Source organism: Cydia strobilella, chromosome 20 (genome assembly GCF_947568885.1).
Source record: "Cydia strobilella chromosome 20, ilCydStro3.1, whole genome shotgun sequence".
Lineage (NCBI taxonomy): Eukaryota > Metazoa > Arthropoda > Insecta > Lepidoptera > Tortricidae > Cydia > Cydia strobilella.
The window spans coordinates 6,384,211-6,404,923 of record NC_086060.1 but is presented as its reverse complement, the minus strand read 5'-3'; the positions used below and the strand labels follow the sequence as shown (position 1 = coordinate 6,404,923).

Sequence of the window (20,713 nt, the reverse complement as noted above, 5' to 3'; positions counted from 1 at the left end):
CTAGCTTAGCATTTCTGGAGTTAAAACATTATTTATTTAAGTCATACATGAGGAATTTCCGAGAATATTATTCAGTTAAGAATGTTGAACACATCACTAGCCGTTTCTTAAAGGTTTGACGCTAACGCTAACGTGTGTGTGGATGAGCGTGCAAATTTGACCATTTAAATGCATTAGATCGCGTATGAAACGTTGTCGTACGCGTGAATATATCTCGAGTAAATAATGGAAAGATGCATAGTTAAGATGAAAAGGTGGGAATCAACTGACACACCTGTGTTCAAAAATAATTGAAACGAAATGTTACAGGTATTTCGAAGCACGCGAAAGATGTACAGATAGAAGTAACTACTTTTGTAAAGTATGCTAGCATGCAGCAATAAGTAAGATAATAAAAGGCTCTTATGCAGAGTGTGTAATATACTGTCACACTGTGTACACACAATATGTGTCATGGCCAGATCATAGAATTCGATCATTATATGAAATAACATTTTAAAAGTGATCAATTCATAATATGGGTAGGTGGTACAACTGAATTTCTCCTCAAACTTGTATGTCTCTTAAAATAAAAAATAAAATGTTTTATTGCCAATAGCAGAAAAAATAAAAACAAGAGACAAAACAAAATACACAATACACTTAAATTCTACATTACATTAGTTTTTAACTCGCTTCTCTTTAAGTTCCATGTCAATGTAGCCGCCAAAAACATCGTTGCCATTGTGGGTGAGGTTTGCGAAGATCCGGCCCTTTGTGAACGGGAACCCTGGAGGTATAGCGGCCGTGGGGATGCTCATGTTGTACATGTGATAGTCGCCCTGTGAAACCAAAATTTGCAATGACACCAAGTTTGCAATAACAGTGTACTAAAGAACTAAAAAACCGGCCAAGTGCGAGTCGGACTCGCGCACGAAGGGTTCCGTACCATTACGCAAAAAAAGGCAAAAAAATTACGTTTGTTATATGGGAGCCCCACTTAAATGTTTATTTTATTCTATTTTTAGTATTTATAGAATAGAATATAATAGAAATAATTTATTCGTTAGCACACACAAATAGAAAATTATACAAAACAGAGAAACATAAAAAAGAAAAAGTGCCACGAAATGGTATTTGTTGTTATAGCAGCAACGGAAACACATCATCTGTGAAATTTCAACTGTTCATGAGATACAGCCTGGTGACAGACAGACGGACAGCGGAGTCTTAGTAATAGGGTCCCGTTTTTACCCTTTGGGTATCCGTACCCTAAAAAATGTAAATTTAACATAATGATGGCACTACCACCACTCTGTCACTGCGAACTGTCACTCTGTCACCATCACCACTTTGCACAGTTGGCTAGGTCCGTCTTTTAAAAATCAATTGGTTGGTAAAACAGGGTTTTTAGAATTGTCTCGATGAGTATTAGTTGCCTGTGGAAAGAAAAGTACAGTCAGCGATAAAAGCTTGTAGGTACCAAAAATGAAATGTTTGCCGAAAACTTATTTTATACACTGATAACTATAAAGGGTTAATTGTTGATTAATACCAAAATATTCAGTGCTGCAAGTGCGTATAATTTTTTTATAATTTTTTTTATTTATTTTTTATCAAACAAGTTAAACAGCATGACAGTAAATTACCAAACCACTGCTAACTTACACAGAAAATACAAAAAGAAAAAGAAACAATATACAAATAATCACAAATTAAAATACTAACATTTAAAAATAAATAATTAACACATTTTAAACAGTTGAAGGACGTGCATCCATCTTCTCACAGAACCTCAAACATTCATCACGCACAACCACCTGTCTGCCTGCAAACAAATCACACTGAGAGGCTGATGCAAGGAGCGCATTCAAAAGGAGCAAGGAACGAACCAGAGGGGAATTCCTACGCGATACAGTACGCAAAGCCGGGACTGCCAGGAGACAACGGTCACGAGGTCTGAAATCGATTCTGGTCCGCGAGGGAACGTACAGACGTACCAATTGCTCCGCCAGTTCGATACAGTCCGACTCCCCGCGCAGGATACAGCAAGCAGTAGTGAGAAGTGCAAAGTTACGCCTTACCTCCAGCGAGTTGAAACCCAGTATGCCTAGCAAAAATTTGGTTGGGTATAAAAACGGATAGTACCCATACATTTTTTTATAGAGGAACCGTAAGAATACTTTTTGCACTCTCTCCAGAAGTAAGACATAAGATGCTTCATAAGGGTTCCAAACAACGGAGGCGGACTCCACTTTGCTTCTCACTAGGGCACAGTAAAGGAGCTTTATGGTACCAGTGTCATGAAAATCCCTAGAATTCCTGATTAGAAACCCTAACCTCTTATAGCAGTCACGCGCTAACATGTGATCATGAAAGTTGAGCCGGGAGTCAAGGATAACGCCAAGGTCCCGAATGGAATTGACACGGGATATAGCCTCTGAATCCAGAGTATACTCGTAGAGAAGTGGATTGCGAGCTCTACTAAACGTCATGACTGCACACTTTGTAGTATTAAAAGTCAGCCTATTTTTGATACTCCACAGGTAAACTCTGTCTACGTCTTCCTGGAGAGATATACAGTCTGATATGTCTTGGACACCGTAAATAATTTTGAGGTCATCGGCATACAGTAAGCATCTGGCAGATCCAAGAACAGATGGTGTTTAGTTTTAATACCAAACTATTCGGAACGCATCCTTAAATTGTTTCGTTATGCCACTTTTGTCATCTCGTTCATTCTCACCTTTTATCTTATATATATCTCTCGTTTGGGGCATGCGCATAACACAAACAAAAGGAACAGAATTTTGAATTTGATGGAAAAAAAGAAAGAAAATGTCAGAGCTCCGTGCGGTCGGATTTTAAATGTGATTCGGTGAATTTTATTATTAAAATACTTTAAAGAAGATCATTGGATGTGAAGATAGTAAAAGTGAAGTTACACTTAAAGTGGAGTTTAACTGGAGCCACGAAGACCTGCACAAGCGCCACGGGGGTGAGTGTAGGGATATATTTATATATATTTATCATTGCATCGAGAAACGGGTGCAAATTCTTCCGAGGCGCGAACTAGAACCAGCGCAACAAAAAACAGTCAAAATCCAGGTCAACCGGGTGACTGGAAGGCTTAGAATCCATTTGGTCTTCGAGTCGGATTTTTCATTTTCGGCGCCTCGGTAAATTTCATCCGTTTCTTATCATCTTTATATTTCGAGCGGTCGAAATATAATCATTTTTTCACTGCGGTTTCATTTCACACCAATTTTGTGGGAATTATTTATTTTTAGGCCTCATTTTTTAATATTTTATATATTGGCTGGGGATTTTATTTTACTATATTTCATTCTTATATTTCATACATACCACATTTTTTGGTCGCGGACTTTGTAAAAGAAATTCAATTGCAAAATTCAATTTGTCATAAATTCATTATATTGGTTTTGACATTTCAAATTCAAACAGTTTTGGTTGCTAAGTTACCATATTGTCAGTTTCAGATACTATAGGGTTATTTCGTTCTGTTTGGTAACTGCTACTATAGCCTTGTGGTTGTAGTAGTTGCTTAATATTAGTGAGGTCGAGGGTTCGATCCTCAGCTAGGTGCAATTTTTGTATTTTTCTAAACATTTATATTTCTAGTAAAAGCGGTATAGAGCATTATTTATCGGTATTTAATGCTAATTACGGTACATAAACAATTTTTCAGGGGTTCTAAACATTTTCTTTCAAAGTTAGCGGAATAAATATTTTATAGTATATTAAAGTTAGCGGTTAAAACTTAATATATTAGTTGTGCGGTTTAAATTTAAAGATTTATTGCGGTGTGCGGTACAAATACATTAAAAATAAAAATAATGTGTAATTGTAATTTGTAGCTTTCATGGTGTGGTTCTTGTTCGGGTTCGGGATCCTATTGCTTATATTTATTTGGATTTCGTATTCAAATACTAACGTAAACATGGCGGCAGCTAGGCGGATACAGTTGCTGCAAATGAAATATCATACGGCATGTCGTAGTATGGATGTTTTGAATGGATTGGCTTGTAATCCCGAACTGTCTTCGGAACAAGAAAGTGATTTTATGGTGCGGTTTCAAGATTTAGAGAAAGTTTATGAGGCATTTACGGAAATGTTTTATGAACTTCAACTCTCTGCTGCGGATATAGAGAGTTTTGATTTGGAAGGTCATCTTCAGGAGTACGAGACTTACAACAAAAAATATTATTTTATCAAACAACGTCATTTAGGGTTGACTAATTTGAACGCTTCAGCTAATGCGGACAATAGCTGTAGCAGCGGTAGCGGTAATGACAATCCTAAGAGCGCGCGGAATAGGGCAGTTCTCCCTAAAGTCAAACTTCCTACCTTTGCGGGACAGGTGGAAGAGTTTGTTTCTTTTATGGAATTATTCCAATCTTTGGTGGGCAATGATACCACTTTATCGGATACTGAAAAAATGTATTATTTAGCGGGGTCGCTTTTAGGTGAACCAAAGTCCTTGGTCCAGCATTTGTCGGCCACAGGGGACAATTATTCGGTCGCGATAGATTTATTAAATACACGGTATAACAACAAAAGGTTGTTGGCGGATCGTCTGTTGCACAATTTGTTAAGTGCACCTCACGTCACCACTAAAGGGATAAGTGGTTTAAAAATGTTTTTAAATACTTTGATGGAAAACACAAAAGCCTTGGAAAAGATGGAGTTTCCTGTTGATTCGTGGTGCTATTTGCTGTTTTATATTAATTTTCAAAAGTTAGACGGCAACATGAAGAAACATTTTGAAGACAAGCACGCTGATAAAGAATTACCCACATTCTCGGACCTTATAAGGTTTTTGGAAACCGAAATACGGATTTTGGAATCCAGTGCGGAGCCACAGGCCGGTGCGTCAGCGGGAAGACGTAGTGGAAGTGGACAGAGCCATGCGGTAAAGGCTCATGCGGCATTTCAGAGTGCGGGTTCGGCGTCGTCGTGTCGACTATGCGGAAAAAGCGGACACTTCATTGCTAAGTGTGACAAATTCTTGGAGATGAAACCTGCGGCTAGGAAGCGACAGGTGGTGTTGCTTAGGTTGTGCTTCAAGTGTTTGAATGGTCACAACATTAACCAGTGCACTTATAACAAGAACTGTTACAAGTGTAATTCGGCTAAACACCATTATTTATTACATTTCGATCTTCCGGCAACTGGTTCAGATCGTGAACAACGTTTGACGTCAAACAATTTTATTACAAGTGGGGAGGCTCACAACGCTAGCTCGTCCTCTCCAAGTGCTCCTATTGTGAGTGCACCTCTGCCTAGCGGCAATCCAGGAAGTGCGGTCCCTGGAGTCACTGGACTAATGGCATCACAGGTCAATAAATCTAATATGTATCAGCGAAAGGTGCTACTTGCGACGGCAATAATAAGAGTACTGGACAGTAGCGGAAGCTTCCAGGAGGCGCGGGCCTTACTGGATGGAGGAAGCGAGAGTACATTTATATCGGAGTCATGCGTGCAGAAGTTGGGCTTAAAGCGGTTTAAGCCTGACGCCTCAATCACAGGACTGAACTGTACTCCTATAAGCGGTTGCAGGGGAGCAGTTAACTTAACCATGGCACCTAGGCTGACGGATCAGCCTGTGCTAGTGACCACAGCTACGGTCTTAAATAAAATCACACATAACCTACCTGAATATTCGTTGCCGGCTCAATTAGCGGATAATTATCGGGGACTGTATCTTGCGGATGAACAGTTCTTTGTCAGTCGAGAGATTGACATTTTAATAGGCGAAGATCTACTTGGTGACATTGTACTTAGCGGGCGCATTAAAATCAATGATCACATTCCACTGATGACGAAAACGGTGTTCGGCTACGCGTTATCTGGTCCAGTCACTATTGCGGCTTCCCCTCAAGTTTCGTGTGCGTCCCAGGTCTTCTTCTGTAGCACAACCACAGATCGGATTTTAGAGCGATTCTGGGAAGTGGAGGACATTCCAGTTACTATAGAAAGCCCCAAGGATCTGGAATGTGAGAAGATGTTTAAAGAAACCCATCGACGGGTTGAAGAGGGCAGATATTCAGCACGGTTGCCTTTTTTATCTGATGCCCCTGAAATCGGAAATACTGTACCAATAGCCATGAAGCGGTTCTTGGCTATGGAAAGGCGGCTCCTCGTGAACGGAAACGAGGCTTTTAGAAATAAGTATGTCGGATTTATGCGGGAGTATTTGGAGACTGGACACATGTCTTTGTGTAACGGGGAACCACAGGACTATAGAAGTGGTAGCTATATCATTCCACATCATGGAATTTTTAAGGCGGATTCGGATAAAATTCGTGTTGTTTTTGATGCTAGCTGCGCATCAGCGAATGGAGTCGCCCTAAACGATTGTTTACATGCGGGTCCAAAGCTACAGCGAGACATCGCGGTAATCATATGTAGATTTAGGCTACATCGCTATGTTTTTACAACGGACATCAGGATGATGTTTAGACAGATTTTGATTGCTGAGGAGGATAGGCGGTTCCAGCTCGTTTTCTGGAGGGAGTCCCCAGACTTACCTTTGCTTGTATATCGGTTGAATACCGTAACTTACGGCATGAAGTCGAGCCCATACCTCGCGATTCGGGCGCTAAGACAATTAGCATCCGACGAGGAAACGCGGTTTCCTGCAGCGGCACATCTTCTCCGCTCTTCGGTGTATATGGATGACATTTTAGGTGGAGCTGACTCCATAGAAGACGCGAGCAAGTTGAAGCAGGAGCTGACGGACTTACTACGCTCTGGCGGTTTCGAGCTTAGTAAGTGGACGTCAAACAGCAAAGAAGTCTTAAAAGACATAGAAGAGGAGCATTTAGAAAAACCTCGGAAGATATTTGACAATTCGGATGGGCCTAGCTTCTATAAAATCCTCGGTGTTCAATGGGATTCTAGCAGTGATAGTTTCTCATATCGTACTAGACTAGACGACACTAGCGAATGTACTAAGCGGTCAATTTTGTCAACATTAGCTAGGGCTTTTGATCCTTTGGGATGGATCTGTCCGGTCATCTTTCAGGGTAAGGTTCTCATGCAGCAACTCTGGTTGAAGAATTTGTCATGGGACGCGAAAGCTCCTAATGACGTGGTTGCGGAATGGCAAGGTATTTTGAAAGAAATGCCCGAAATTTCAAGTCTACGTATGGAACGGTTTGTCTTATTGGACGAAAAGTCTTGTTCTCTGCACGGATTCTCAGATGCATCAGAACTGGGATATGGTGCAGCGGTTTATCTGAGGACTATGGGACAAGATGGAAGGGTGATAGTTAGTTTGATGATGGCCAAATCCCGAGTCTCACCGGTCAAATCAAAACTAACTATCCCGAAACTTGAACTTAGCGGTGCTGCGTTGCTAGTCAGACTTTTAAAATACGTCGTTGCTGCCATCAGTGATGACATGACGATCGACGGAATCTTTGGGTGGTGTGACAGCACCATTGTTCTCTCGTGGTTGAAGGTATCACCACATTTGTTGCAGACTTTTGAGGGCAATCGCGTTTCTCAGATTCTGAATTGCGGTTTAGACATAGCCTGGAGACACTTACCTTCAGAAATGAACCCTGCTGATGTCGCGAGTCGCGGTTGTCGGGCATCAGTACTGCTTGAGCACCCTTTATGGTGGGGTCCTCCTTGGTTGTCAGGTGATGCGGAAACCTGGCCCAGGAATATAATGGATAAATCGGAAGATCCATTACCTGGATTGCGGAAGGTGAAGGTAAATGTTCGGGCCTTAGCCGGAATTGTTGACGAAGATAATATTTTTATGCGGTTTAGTCGGTTGGATATGTTATTGGCGGTCGTAGCATATTGTTTCCGGTTTGTCAACAATGCCAAGAATTCGTCTGAAAGACTTATAGGGGTGTTGACAGTCTCAGAGCGACGGTTCGCTTTGCAGCGGTTAATGAGATTGGTCCAGCAGGAGGAGTTTGCGGACGACATCCACTGCTTGGCCCAGAATAAACAATGTTCCACGCGGCTACGTCGGCTTCTGCCATTTATTGGGGATGACGGCTTGTTGCGCGTTGGAGGTCGTTTGGAACATTCGAGTTTATCATTTCCAAGGAAGCATCCGGTGATTTTGCCCAAAGCACATAGTTTAACGATTTTGATCGTAGATCATTTTCATGTGACTTATTGCCATGCGGGAGCTACGGTGCTCATGGCGGTATTACAACGGCAATTTTGGATTCTTTCAGCAGGACAAGTGGTTCGTACACGAATTTACAAGTGTATGAAATGTTTTAGGACCAAGGCTAGGCCTACAGCGCCAATTATGTCAGCGTTGCCCTGGGATCGGGTTAACGCGACTGGTGTGTTTCACACTGTGCAAACTGACTTTGCTGGTCCGTTCAGCATTAAACATTCTCGTTTGCGGAACGCAAAAATTCTAAAGGCGTATCTTTGCGTATTTATATGCTCTGCATCCAAAGGGGTCCATTTAGAGTGCGTCACTGACCTTTCGACGGAAGGTTTTCTCGCGGCTTTGACTCGCTTCACATCTCGACGCGGTATGCCGAGTGTGATACGTTCAGATTGCGGAACTAATTATACCGGTGCAAATAGGTATTTGGATGATGTGCGTAGATATTTGGCTTCGCAGGAAGTACAGCAAGGGCTTAGCGACGGCGCAGCCAAGCAGTCAATAACATGGCGGTTCAATTCTCCAGCGGCGCCACATTTCGGTGGTCTATTTGAGGCGACCGTAAAATCGGCTAAAACATTATTGCGGCGTGTCATAGGTGAACAGGTTTTGACGTTCGACGAATTGGTAACGGTATTTACCAGGGTTGAAGCGGTTCTTAATTGTCGTCCGTTATGCCCGTTGTCCCAAGATCCTCATGAACTAGAGGTCTTGACGCCTGCCCATCTACTCATAGGTAGACCTTTGCTTTCGGTTCCGGAGTACAATTTTGAGGATATGCCAAACTCGCGGTTGAGTCGTTTTAACTTAATTCAAGCTATGTCTCAACGCCTGTGGAGAAAATGGAGTGACCAATATCTTCATTCTCTTCAAATGCGTAGAAAATGGACATCTCCAACTGATCCGCCTAAGCTGGGCGATCTTGTTCTTATAAAGGAGGAAAATTTACCTCCTCTGAAATGGAGGTTAGGAAGAATAGAGGAATTGCTACCCGGCAAAGCCGGTGTTGTTAGGGTAGTGCGTCTTAAAACTTTTACAGGTAGCTTCACGCGGCCGGTTGTTAAGATTTGTAGGCTTCCTTTGGAAGATTAAGCGGAGGTAGCGATACCAAACTGTTTTAGTTTAGTATTTTAATTTATTAATAGAGTTGAATTTTGTTTATTTGTTGATAAAGGCTTTAGCCTTTCTCGGGCGGGGGAATGTTTAGTTTTAATACCAAACTATTCGGAACGCATCCTTAAATTGTTTCGTTATGCCACTTTTGTCATCTCGTTCATTCTCACCTTTTATCTTATATATATCTCTCGTTTGGGGCATGCGCATAACACAAACAAAAGGAACAGAATTTTGAATTTGATGGAAAAAAAGAAAGAAAATGTCAGAGCTCCGTGCGGTCGGATTTTAAATGTGATTCGGTGAATTTTATTATTAAAATACTTTAAAGAAGATCATTGGATGTGAAGATAGTAAAAGTGAAGTTACACTTAAAGTGGAGTTTAACTGGAGCCACGAAGACCTGCACAAGCGCCACGGGGGTGAGTGTAGGGATATATTTATATATATATATCATTGCATCGAGAAACGGGTGCAAATTCTTCCGAGGCGCGAACTAGAACCAGCGCAACAAAAAACAGTCAAAATCCAGGTCAACCGGGTGACTGGAAGGCTTAGAATCCAGATGGTAAGTCATCGATCATGATTCCAAAAAGCAATGGCCCTAGAATGGAACCCTGGCTGACACCGGACAGAGTCTGAAAGGTCTTGGACACAAAGCATCCGTGCTGCACGTACTGTAGCCTGTCACGCAAATAGCTAGCGAAAAAACGAAGAAGCTGGGGGGAGAATCCAATTTTGCACAGCTTGCTCAGTAACACGTCGTTATCTACTCGGTCGAAGGCCTTTTTAAAGTCAAAATACAGCACGTCTACCTGTATGCCCTTATCTAAATGGTCTGAAATGGTATCAGCCAGGGTTAACAAATTTGTTTCGACTGATCGCCGAGCCCTAAAACCATGTTGAGAGTCACAAAGAAAGGGCTTGATTTGCGGGACTACTAGTCTATTTATGATAGACTCAAACAACTTGGCTATCGACGACAGGATGGCTATAGGTCAATAATTGTGTCTTGTCTTTTTTATTATACAACGCAGTTCCAGTGAAACAATAGAAAGTGAATTTGAATGCTCAGGTGCTCTGTACCCTAAAAACAAATTATAAACTGAAATAAATGTCATATACGAAGGAAAAAATGACCAAAGCCTCCAGTGTCCAGAGCTGGAATCGAACCAGCGTACCCCGTTTACCGGACAGGTGCCTGAACCGCTCGGATATCCGGTCACGGTGGCATGGGTCGAAATTTCCAAGTATATGACAATTCCCGAAGGCTTGTGGCGCCCCCTGGCCATCTCTAAGGTATAACCGTATGGTTCGACCTTCTAACTGAATCAACTCGGGTGATTACGGGTTAGCAATTAGGGCGGGTAATTTAATTTGTTCTTAGAGTAAAAACAAATTAATCAGTGAATTCATTCTCGGTATGGAAGTGTGACTACTTTATGAAAAAAAAGGTACGTATTATCTGATGCTACCTCCGATTTTCATCTCGGACACAAAAAAAAATCGCGTTCAAAAAATTACCCGTGAGATACGCGCCAATCAACAAGACCACAGAATAAGTAATAGTACAGAAAGGACACTTCCTACAAACCCGAAGTTTGACGACAGCGATTCAGGGTCGAATCATGCTGTCCCTTTCTAATGTATATTATGGCACTATCCCTTTCGTCTATTTAGGGTTGTCAAAATTCACGTCATTATTTTATCTGCGGTCGTGCAAGCAAAGGGACGTCAAGTTGTGCCAACCCTAATAATTGTTCGGAGCAATGCTGAGCCGAGTGGAGCCGAGTTTGCCCGAAAGGATGAGTGTCCCCCCTCCCATACGAAAGGTGGTGTTTACAAGTTGTTAAATCTGAATCAAGCTCGTGGTAAACCTTTCTTGCCCGAAAAATGTGTTACCGGTGGATATGGACACGGCTCATTAAGCTTGCCCTGTTTCATCGCGGCGCCGAAGAACGGGTCATCATGAATTAGAGAACACCACCTGAAGTGCATTTCCACGAAGCTACGGCGATACTCGTTGCTCAGAAACTGGTAGAACCAGAAGTCCACCTGTAAGTAAGTAAGTAAGTAAGTAAATATTAACAAGTTTGGGAACAAATCAAATTATTTTATTAAATATATATATATTTGTGGCGGGGTGGCCTAGGGGTTCATGGCGTTAGCCGCGATAGCTAAAGACGCCGGTTCGAATCCGGCCTTCACCACTGGAGGGCTTCGTCACTTTTTCTTTAATATATGACATCTATTACAGTTTTTAAGTAAATATTATTTATTGTGCACCATAAAGTTAAAAAAAAAATACACAGAAAGCGAAATACAAGCTTAAGACTAGGTAACAACAGACGGTCTTATCGCTAAAAAGCGATTTCTTCCAGACAACCTGTAATGTTGAAACTGCGATAATTAATTACTACAGTAAAAAAACCGGCCAAGTGCGAGTCGGACTCGCCCACCGAGGGTTCTGTCTTTTTTAGTATTTGTTGTTGTAGCGGCAACAGAAATACATCATCTGTGAAAATTTCAACTGTCTAGCTATCACGGTTCATGAGATACAGCCTGGTGACTGACAGACGGACAGACGAACAGTCGGACAGACGGCCAGACGGACAGTCGGACAGACAGACAGACGGACAGCGGAGTCTTAGTAATAGGGTCCCGTTTTTACCCTTTTGGGTACGGAACCCTAAAAATACACTTTTCTGGTGTACATTTCTAGTTATAGTGTTAGATGTTAATAAACATTTAGAATAGAATCTAAGCTTACAGGACATGAGTTAAATCGTTCCCAATCTGAATTAAATAAGATACGATACAGATGTAGTGCATAATTGTTTCCTTCGTATTTTCTCGGAAACGTTCGTATTTGAAAAGCTGCTTCAGTCAACCCCAGTACTTTTTGTACCGAGTCCGACTGAAATAGCAAGACTAGGGTTTGTACGACGGACCCGAAACGTATGGGAAGATCCACGATTCCGGATCCAGATCCGGATAATTTCATACATTTCGGATCCGGATTGCAAACCCTAAGCAAGACACGTTCGTACGTTTCTGTGAAAATACGAAGAAAAACAATTATGCACTACATCTGTACCATTCGAATTTAGAATACACCAACATTCTGTCCGTCCGTCTGCCCGCATGTCTGTCACCAGGCTGTATCTCATGAACCGTGATAGCTAGACAGTTGAAATTTTTACAGATGATGTATTTCTGTTCCCGCTATAACAACAAATACTAAAAACAGAATAAAATATATATTTAAGTGGGGCTCCCATACAACAAACGTATTTTTTTGCCGCTTTTTTTGCGTAACCGTACGGAACCCTTCGTGCGCGAGTCCGACTCGCACTTGGCCGATTTTTCTTTAGTATCTGACATTTATTTCAATTTATAATGATGACTTTCCTTAAAAGTGTCGTCAAAGGGAACTAAAGAATTGTAGTGGATGTCCACGTAGTACATGGGGCTTCGGCGGCGGTTCTTCCTGGTAGCAGTGAAGTTGATATAAGACACGTATTTTGGACTGCGGTGAGTGATCACAGCGCGCTCTGTTATAAAGTAGTATGTTACCTGTGATGAGAGAAATTTTTATTACACCTAACTAAAAGAGATCCCTCTTAGGGATAAGTTCGAATTTGTACTACTTTTATCTGATGTAACCATGATTCCTTTGTTTTTCGTACAATAAAGTGTTTACTTACTTACTTACTAAAAACCTTAAGTTAAACCTTAGTTTTTTGACAAGTTTTCACTATGACATTGATGCATCAAGGCGGTTTGTTTACAGGTGGCCTACCGCGAAACGCGAAAATCGAAAGTTCGTTATCTGCCTCTCTATCGATCGAATAGGCAAGTGATAGAGGCAGAAACCGCATTTTCGATTTTCTTGTTTCGCGGTAGGCCCTGTGATTGTGCTAGTGACGCCCTCTATACAGAGTTTTACGTAATATTCCCTATTTCATTTCGTACCTTGTCTAGTCTGAGTGACAAACAATATGAAAGTCGCTAGGGACCTCATACTGGTGTCACTCTGACCAGGCTCCTTGACCGTATATAGTTAGTGTATATATTTCTGACTAATAACATTTACAATATAACTTTACCCTAAAATAACAAAGCACAGTTGATACTAATGTCAGCAAACATAAAACGGAGCTTTTCATGACTTCACTGTAATGTATCAAACGAATCCAACTATGTACTGCAGTGTGAGTACAATTATTGCTGTTGTTGTTGAAGACTGGATGTTAATTTTGATCAGAATGATGGTATGCAGAAATGACTATTCCTTATAAAAGTAAATATAAAAAAAAAATGTGTTTCGATTAGATATTGGAATTAATATTTATAGTGTAAACTAGCGACCCGGCGGCGGCTTCGCACGGGTGCAATGCTGATGTACCTTCCTCTTGAATCACTATTTATTTAAAAAAACCGCATCAAAATCCGTTGCGTGGTTTTAAAGATCTAAGCATACATAAGGACAGACAGACAGCAGGAAGCGACTTTGTTTTATACTATGTAATGATGACCATGATGCCTGAAAACATAATAAACCAACTACTGTTATAAATAACTGTGGTGATTAAATAACGAGAAACTGACTTTTACTCTGATTAGAGAGCGGTAGATAACTACATTTTCGCACAGCATCAGGAAGCCTATTATTATTTTATAAAAGGAACAATAAGAGCGACCAATTAAAGCAATAGGACTGGCGACGGGGGAGAGAGAGCGTTAGTCGCGTAAGCTCCGGTCACGGGAGGACTTGGGCAATTTTTCTTTAGTATATGACATTTATTTCAGTTTATAAGGAACAACAAGCCGAAAATAATGAAAGTAAAATTTAATGAAAAAAAAATCTACCACCTTTTGCCTGTTGCGCAATTCGCTGCGTTGCTCTACCGCAACGCAATATTCGCAGCAAGTTGCCATTGCCCGCTTATTGTCTTGCCGTTCATCAACCGCAGCAGACAACCGAGCTCGGTCACGGTGTTTAACTACCACGGAAAATTCAGCTTCAAAATCAATATCTTTCTAGGTATTCGGAATAGGGACTGGACAAGGATAGGGGTGGGTTTTAGTGGGTTGGTTTTTTGAAGGCGATTCCCTTTTTTTTAAAGAAATGAAATTAAGTTCTTACAGTTTTTACTTATTATTTTGCTATACTCGTAACAGTGGCCACCCAAGTTTAGTTTCAACATATTTAAATTCGCTTATCTAAATCAACAAATTTCTAGCCATAGTATAATTTATGTTCATTATTTTTGTACACTTTGTAATTATGACGGAGGTGAATATAATTATTATTCTTTAGTCTAGTTCTTTAGTTTATGCGAATAGTAGGGATATTTAGATTCCTTATACATACGCGATAAAATCCAAGGACGGTGTTTGTTAAATTTCACGTCCATTTCGCCATACAACATCCATATTATAAATACTTACAATATTATACCATACACATAAATTAATCCTTAAACAGGTATAGCATAGGTGGGTACCCTATAGCATAACGTGGTCCATGGGATACAATGATGCACGCATACATAAATCATTACGTTTTGTAAATATATAATGATATCAGATTATTTAAGCAATTGACTTTGAGGAATAGCAAACACGGTAAACATTTTGTAATACAAAATTAGTATAGAATGAAGATCAAAATAATGTTGATACAAATTGTATTCAATTGTTTGGTTGATACCTAACTTACAATTTAAATTGTATCATTTGCAATCTCACGCTTACACGCACACGCAATATAATGTATCGTTAATTGAAGGGTATCTATTTTTGAACGACACTGCGCGATGATAATAATTATAATATCACTACACTTTATAAAACAAAATCCCCCGCCGCGTCTGTCTGTTTGTATGTTCGCGATAAACTCAAAAACCACTAAACGTATTTTCATGCGGTTTTCACCTATCAATACACAGACAGACAGACAGACAGGCGTGGAGCAAAATGGAGGAGGCCTTTACCCGTTAAGAAATGGTCACTTAATAATTTTAACAATGAATTTTTCGACGGCGTGCACTCTTGAACTGGTTCACAATCCCAAGCTATAGAAATATAACATATGAATTTAACTAACCATAATTATGTGATATACTTACATAGATAGATAGATAGAGAGATTTATTAATCCAAAATTTTACATACAATTTATACAGTTTCCTGCAAAACTGTTGTTCACAGTTTGCCTGCAGGTAAGATAGTTAACTAAATTATTCTACTTGCTATGCTTACTTGCTATGCTTGCTTGTTATACTTATTGCTTGTTATGCTAAATGTTAATTATTGGCACACTTAAGCGACATCCTGTTTGTGATACAGGTGTCACTTAAGTGTATCCAGTAAGTATTTCTTAAGCTGTTTTTAAATTTAGATTTGTCGGGCTGGTGTCTTATCTTATACGGTAGGTTATTGAGGTAGTACGGTAATCTTTTCTTTAGGGTTCTGTCACCGAAATAGTTTTGTACTCGTGGTACCTCATATTTGCCAGCAGACACAGATTTTGTGCTATGCGAGTGGTCGATCAGTACTAGGCTATGCGCTTGATTACCATGGTTATTTACTGTTAGGAGATATTTGTGTTTTAAACTAATTGGCAAGATTTTGCAGACTTTGAATAATTTTGAGTTATCTTTACACTTGTTTTTCGTTTTATTATTGACCAATAATTTTAAGAACCTTATCTGTAATGTTTCTAGTTTATCTATGTGGGATTTGGATGCGAGTCCGTAGCAATCTAGAGCATAGCTCAGCGTAGAGTCTACCAAAGCAAAATATAGACATTTCAATATATTACATGGCACTTTACTGCGTAAGTGATAAAATTTACCTAAAAGGATTCGAAGCTTATTGCTAACATAGTTTATGTGCTGAATCCAGGAGAAACCAGAGTCAACCTTGATTCCAAGATATGTCACACAGTCTACTTTTTCTATGGGTTCACACTGGCAATTGCTTACATTATTGTGGAAACAACTGTAGCTGTGAGTATAGAGTAATGGGGGCGACCCTGGTGTGCACATGTAGGGAGACTGTATAATAATAAATTTAGTTTTTGCAGAATTTAGTATGATCCCATTATCATGGGACCATTTCACTACTGCGTCTATGTCTTGCTGAATTAAGTGACAGGCCTCGTTAAGATTGGTTCCTGCACGTAGCGTACATAGATCGTCAGCAAACATATATGCAGAACTGTTTCGCAATGCTCCACACAAACTGTTGACGTGCATGAGATAACATAAGGGACCACATACGGAGCCTTGGGGAACTCCGTATCGCACTTGTATCTCGTCACTTAAGCAGTCACTTATTTTGACGCGATATGAACGCGATGTGAGGTAGTCACGAAACCAGCAGTTTAGTGGCTGCCCCACTCCGCATTCGTCCATTGCATTTAAAAGGGTGTTAGTTTCTAAGGTGTCAAATGCTTTTTTAAAATCGTAGAATATGGCTACAACGAACTTTTTATCTCCTAGATAAGTATTTATTTCATCTGTAAATTTCGATAAAAGTGTAGTTGTACTTTTATATCTTTGAAAACCATGTTGGCAGTCATTTAGTATATTATTTTTGTGTAGGAAAGAATTTATTTGATTAATGATGCATTTTTCAATAACCTTGTCAAGACTTGATAGAATTGATATTGGTCTATAATTGGAGTGTTCTTTGCGATCACCTTTTTTATGAACTGGGCGAACAATTGACTTCTTTAAATTATTAGGATATTTTTGTTGAGCTACTGATAAATTAATCAGTTTGGCTATCACTGGGCTAACCTTATCTATGATTTGCTTTAGATCAGACATACGCACAAGATCACTTCCCGGTGCTTTATTTGCATCCATTTGACGAATGGCAAGTTTGACAGCTAAGCTATCCACGGGTTGCCACCTTATGTATACGTTCGTCTTACTTACATATTCATTTCGATCCAGCCATTTGTCGTTACAAGCATGCTTAATCTGATCTATTTCGTTTGAGAAAGTAAATGCGAATTTATCAGAAATTTCTTTAGTGCTACCTTGTTTTTTCATATTATTCATGATGAAACTATCTATTGATGGCTTTTTTCTACCTAATAAATCGTTAATTTTATCCCAAATCTTTTTAATATTATTGTTACAGTTCAATATGCTTTGTTTGTCATACTCATTTTTGCATTTTTTTGTTGCTTTATTACACTTATTTCGGTATTTTGTATAGTTAAGCCTTTTTAACATATTCTTTGGGTCATTGCACCATATGTCAAACAACCTATCTCGTTCCAAAATATATTTTTTAAAATTTTTAGTGACCCAGCTTTTATTATTTCTATTGCCGTTTTTGTCTGTTAATTTTATTTCTAAACATTGTTTATATATATTCTTAAACAATTGAACTAGTTCTTCATACAGTTTAATTGGGCATTGTATTGTTAGCAGTTTCTCGAAATTAGTTTCCATCAGCTTTTCCCTTACTAAACGATTGTCAAGTACGTGTTTAGTAACACACTGTGTGGACGTGTACGTCGAGTGTACGGCCGACCCGCGAGACCTTGCCGGAACCACGACGCCCGCCCCCCTATCGTTCAACGCGCAACTACGTTGTTTCCATTGAATTGCAGCTGCAATAAGATAGTGGTCAGAGATCTTATGTGTAATAACTGCCGAATCAATAACGGACGTAGATGACCTTACATATATATGATCTATACACGATTCTATTATCTTGCCCATGACAATTTCTCTGCGTGTGACATCCTTGATACATTTTGTAAATCCGTATTCTGCCATGATATTTTCATAGGCAGTAACTTGATTATCTTGGTAACTTAACAAGTTGATATTTAAGTCTCCACAGATTACAACTATAATATTTCTAGGTAAGCTGTTAAAGAGTGTGCGTAACTCAGTAAGGAACTCTAGTGTTTTATTCTGTTTATTGTGTCTAGGTGGTCTGTATATGGATATTACGCAAATATGTTCGTTATTTTTAGTAAACGAAATTGAGACACATTCTGCTGTCCGTATAGTGGTCGTGGCGGCTGGCGCTCCTGCTTCGTTCATGCAGGCAGCAAGAGGCTCTCGTGAATAAACAAGAACGCCCCCACCACTGCGTCCCTCGCGAGTAAATGCATCGACTTTGAATCCCTTGATACCAAATAATGGTAATTGTGAGAAATGTGTATTTGCTTCGGTAATTACTAAAATGTCTATATGCTTTAAGTGATCGTTTAGGGTTACAAGTAATTCATTAAAATGTTTTTTTATAGAACAAATATTAACATGAAGAATATATAAATCTACCAAATTATTGTCAATTTTCCAGTTACCTAAACTGTCAACACATACGTAGTTGACTGATTCATCTATTATATTATCTAAAATATTTAAATCTACCATATTTGACATATTTAAAAATAAATATAATATTAGTATATGAACTTACTGTAAACAGTTAAAGCTATAAATAATAAATTTTAGATAATAATTGTACCTACCCGACATAATTATCTTATACCTAATATTATATAGTACATACTGATGTGTTTTATTATGTAACTTAGATATAAATAGTTGTTAATATGAAATACTGTGTTTGACATGTAAAACTATGTTTTATAAAGGAATAAATGAATAGGGTGATTCTTGAGGAAGGTTTAGGGTTATAATTTGTTAAGGTTTTGTGTAACCCGTGCAAAGCCGCGGCGGGTCTCTAGTTATTTCATAGAACCTTTGCGCAAAACTTTTTAAACATAAACTCTTTAAATTGCATAGACAATAGAAATTATCTATAAGTAGCCAGTTTTTAATTGAAAAAAATTACGGCTGTGTTCAAATATAGTCTGTCAAGCCATTTCCGTCAGTAGAAAAAAGATGCAACTTTTAAAAATGTAGGCGCGAAGGGTAATCGTCCCGTAGAAAATTTAAATTTCGCGCTTTATGCTACTGACAAAATTGTTTGACTAGCTATAAATCTAAATATGAAAAAAATATATATGAATAAAATATTGGTTTGATATTTTTTGTAAATATAAGTTAAATTAAACTACGTTACATTTTTTTTATTCCATTGTGATAAGGTAAATAATTTTGAAAATAAAAACTAACCCATTTCCAATATAATGCCCAGACGGATCGAAAAAGGTTAGTTGAAGAAGGTTACATGACTGCTAAGCAAATGCAATTGTCTTATGATGCTTCAAGCCCGGTCCACACTCGTGCGCGAATTGCGGCGCGAAGACGCGAACGCGAGTGTGGAGCGAGCGTCGCAGATCTGCAAAATCGGCTCCACACTCGTGTTCGCGGCTTCGCGCCGCGATGCGCGAACGAGTGTGGAGGGGGCTTTAGATAAATAGATCTCATTGCTACCTCACAAATAACTTGACAAAGTTGATTTAAATATCTCCGCCAGTCAATTAATTGACAGACTGAAGTGACTGAGTAGAAAAAAACCGGCCAAGTGTGAGTCGGACTCACGCACGAAGGGTTCCGTACCATTACGCAAAAAACGACAAAAAAACACGTTTGTTGTATGGGAGCTTAAATATTTATTTTATTCTGTTTTTAGTATTAGTTGTTATAGCGGCAACAGAAATACATCATCTGTGATAATTTCAACTGTCTAGACTGTTCATGAGATACTGCCTGGTGACAGACAGACGGAGAGGCGGACAGTGGAGTCTTAGTAATAGGGTCCCGTTTTTACCCTTTAGGTACGGAACCCTAAAAAATGGACTAATGGATCAATAAATTACGTCTATGTCTATGAATATAATGGACATATCAGTAATAAGTGTTTACATGCAGTTATTTTTTATTTATTTTCAAGAATAAAAAGATCACCAAAGTCCTTAACCAAAAATATTTATGAGCCATCGCAGCCTTAAAGGCTTGAATCAGGTCGAGGCTTGCTCTAGTTCACGCCAACGATAAACAAATTACTGGTTGGACCAAAACATGTATTCCCATCGCTTTCAATCGAATACGGGACAAAAGTTTAGGCGAACCAGGGTTTAAAGAAAATGATATACTTACCCCCTTATTCATAAAACTTTACGGGCCTGATTTAGATAAATTATGTTTTATCCCTTTCTCTCAATTATGTAAAGCCAAAATGACAGAAAAGGACAAAAGATTTATAGCAAATTCAGGCCAGTAACGCGTTTATGAATAACACCATAGTCCCGCCAATAGTTTTACGCGATTAAGTCCCGCCGTTGTAAATAATACCGCCAATAGTATTTTTCAACCTCGATGGGTAGCTTACAGTTATCATTTCAATACAAAACTGCGAGATTTGGCATTTTTAGGTTATAAATTATATGGAAATGAGAATCCTACCCTTCAAGTTTGAAAAATATAGGGTATTTGACTGCTAGTCAAATCAGTTTCTTTTTTCGAACTGTCAAAACGATTTTGCTACTATTATATAAAA

The 20,713-nt window shown here is 39.2% G+C and overlaps 1 protein-coding gene across 1 annotated transcript in view; it reads right to left on the bottom strand.

Moving 5' to 3' along the window:
• Positions 1 to 659: 659 nt before the first annotated feature.
• Positions 660 to 20,713, bottom strand: part of LOC134750777 (uncharacterized) — a 44,115-nt gene continuing 24,061 nt past the window's right edge. The window contains exons 2-4 of the mRNA XM_063686020.1: positions 12,682 to 12,838; positions 11,165 to 11,325; positions 660 to 821 (exon numbers count right to left, since the gene is read on the bottom strand). Coding sequence (XP_063542090.1) covers positions 660 to 821; positions 11,165 to 11,325; positions 12,682 to 12,838 — 480 coding nt within the window. The remainder of the gene's footprint in view (positions 822 to 11,164; positions 11,326 to 12,681; positions 12,839 to 20,713) is intronic.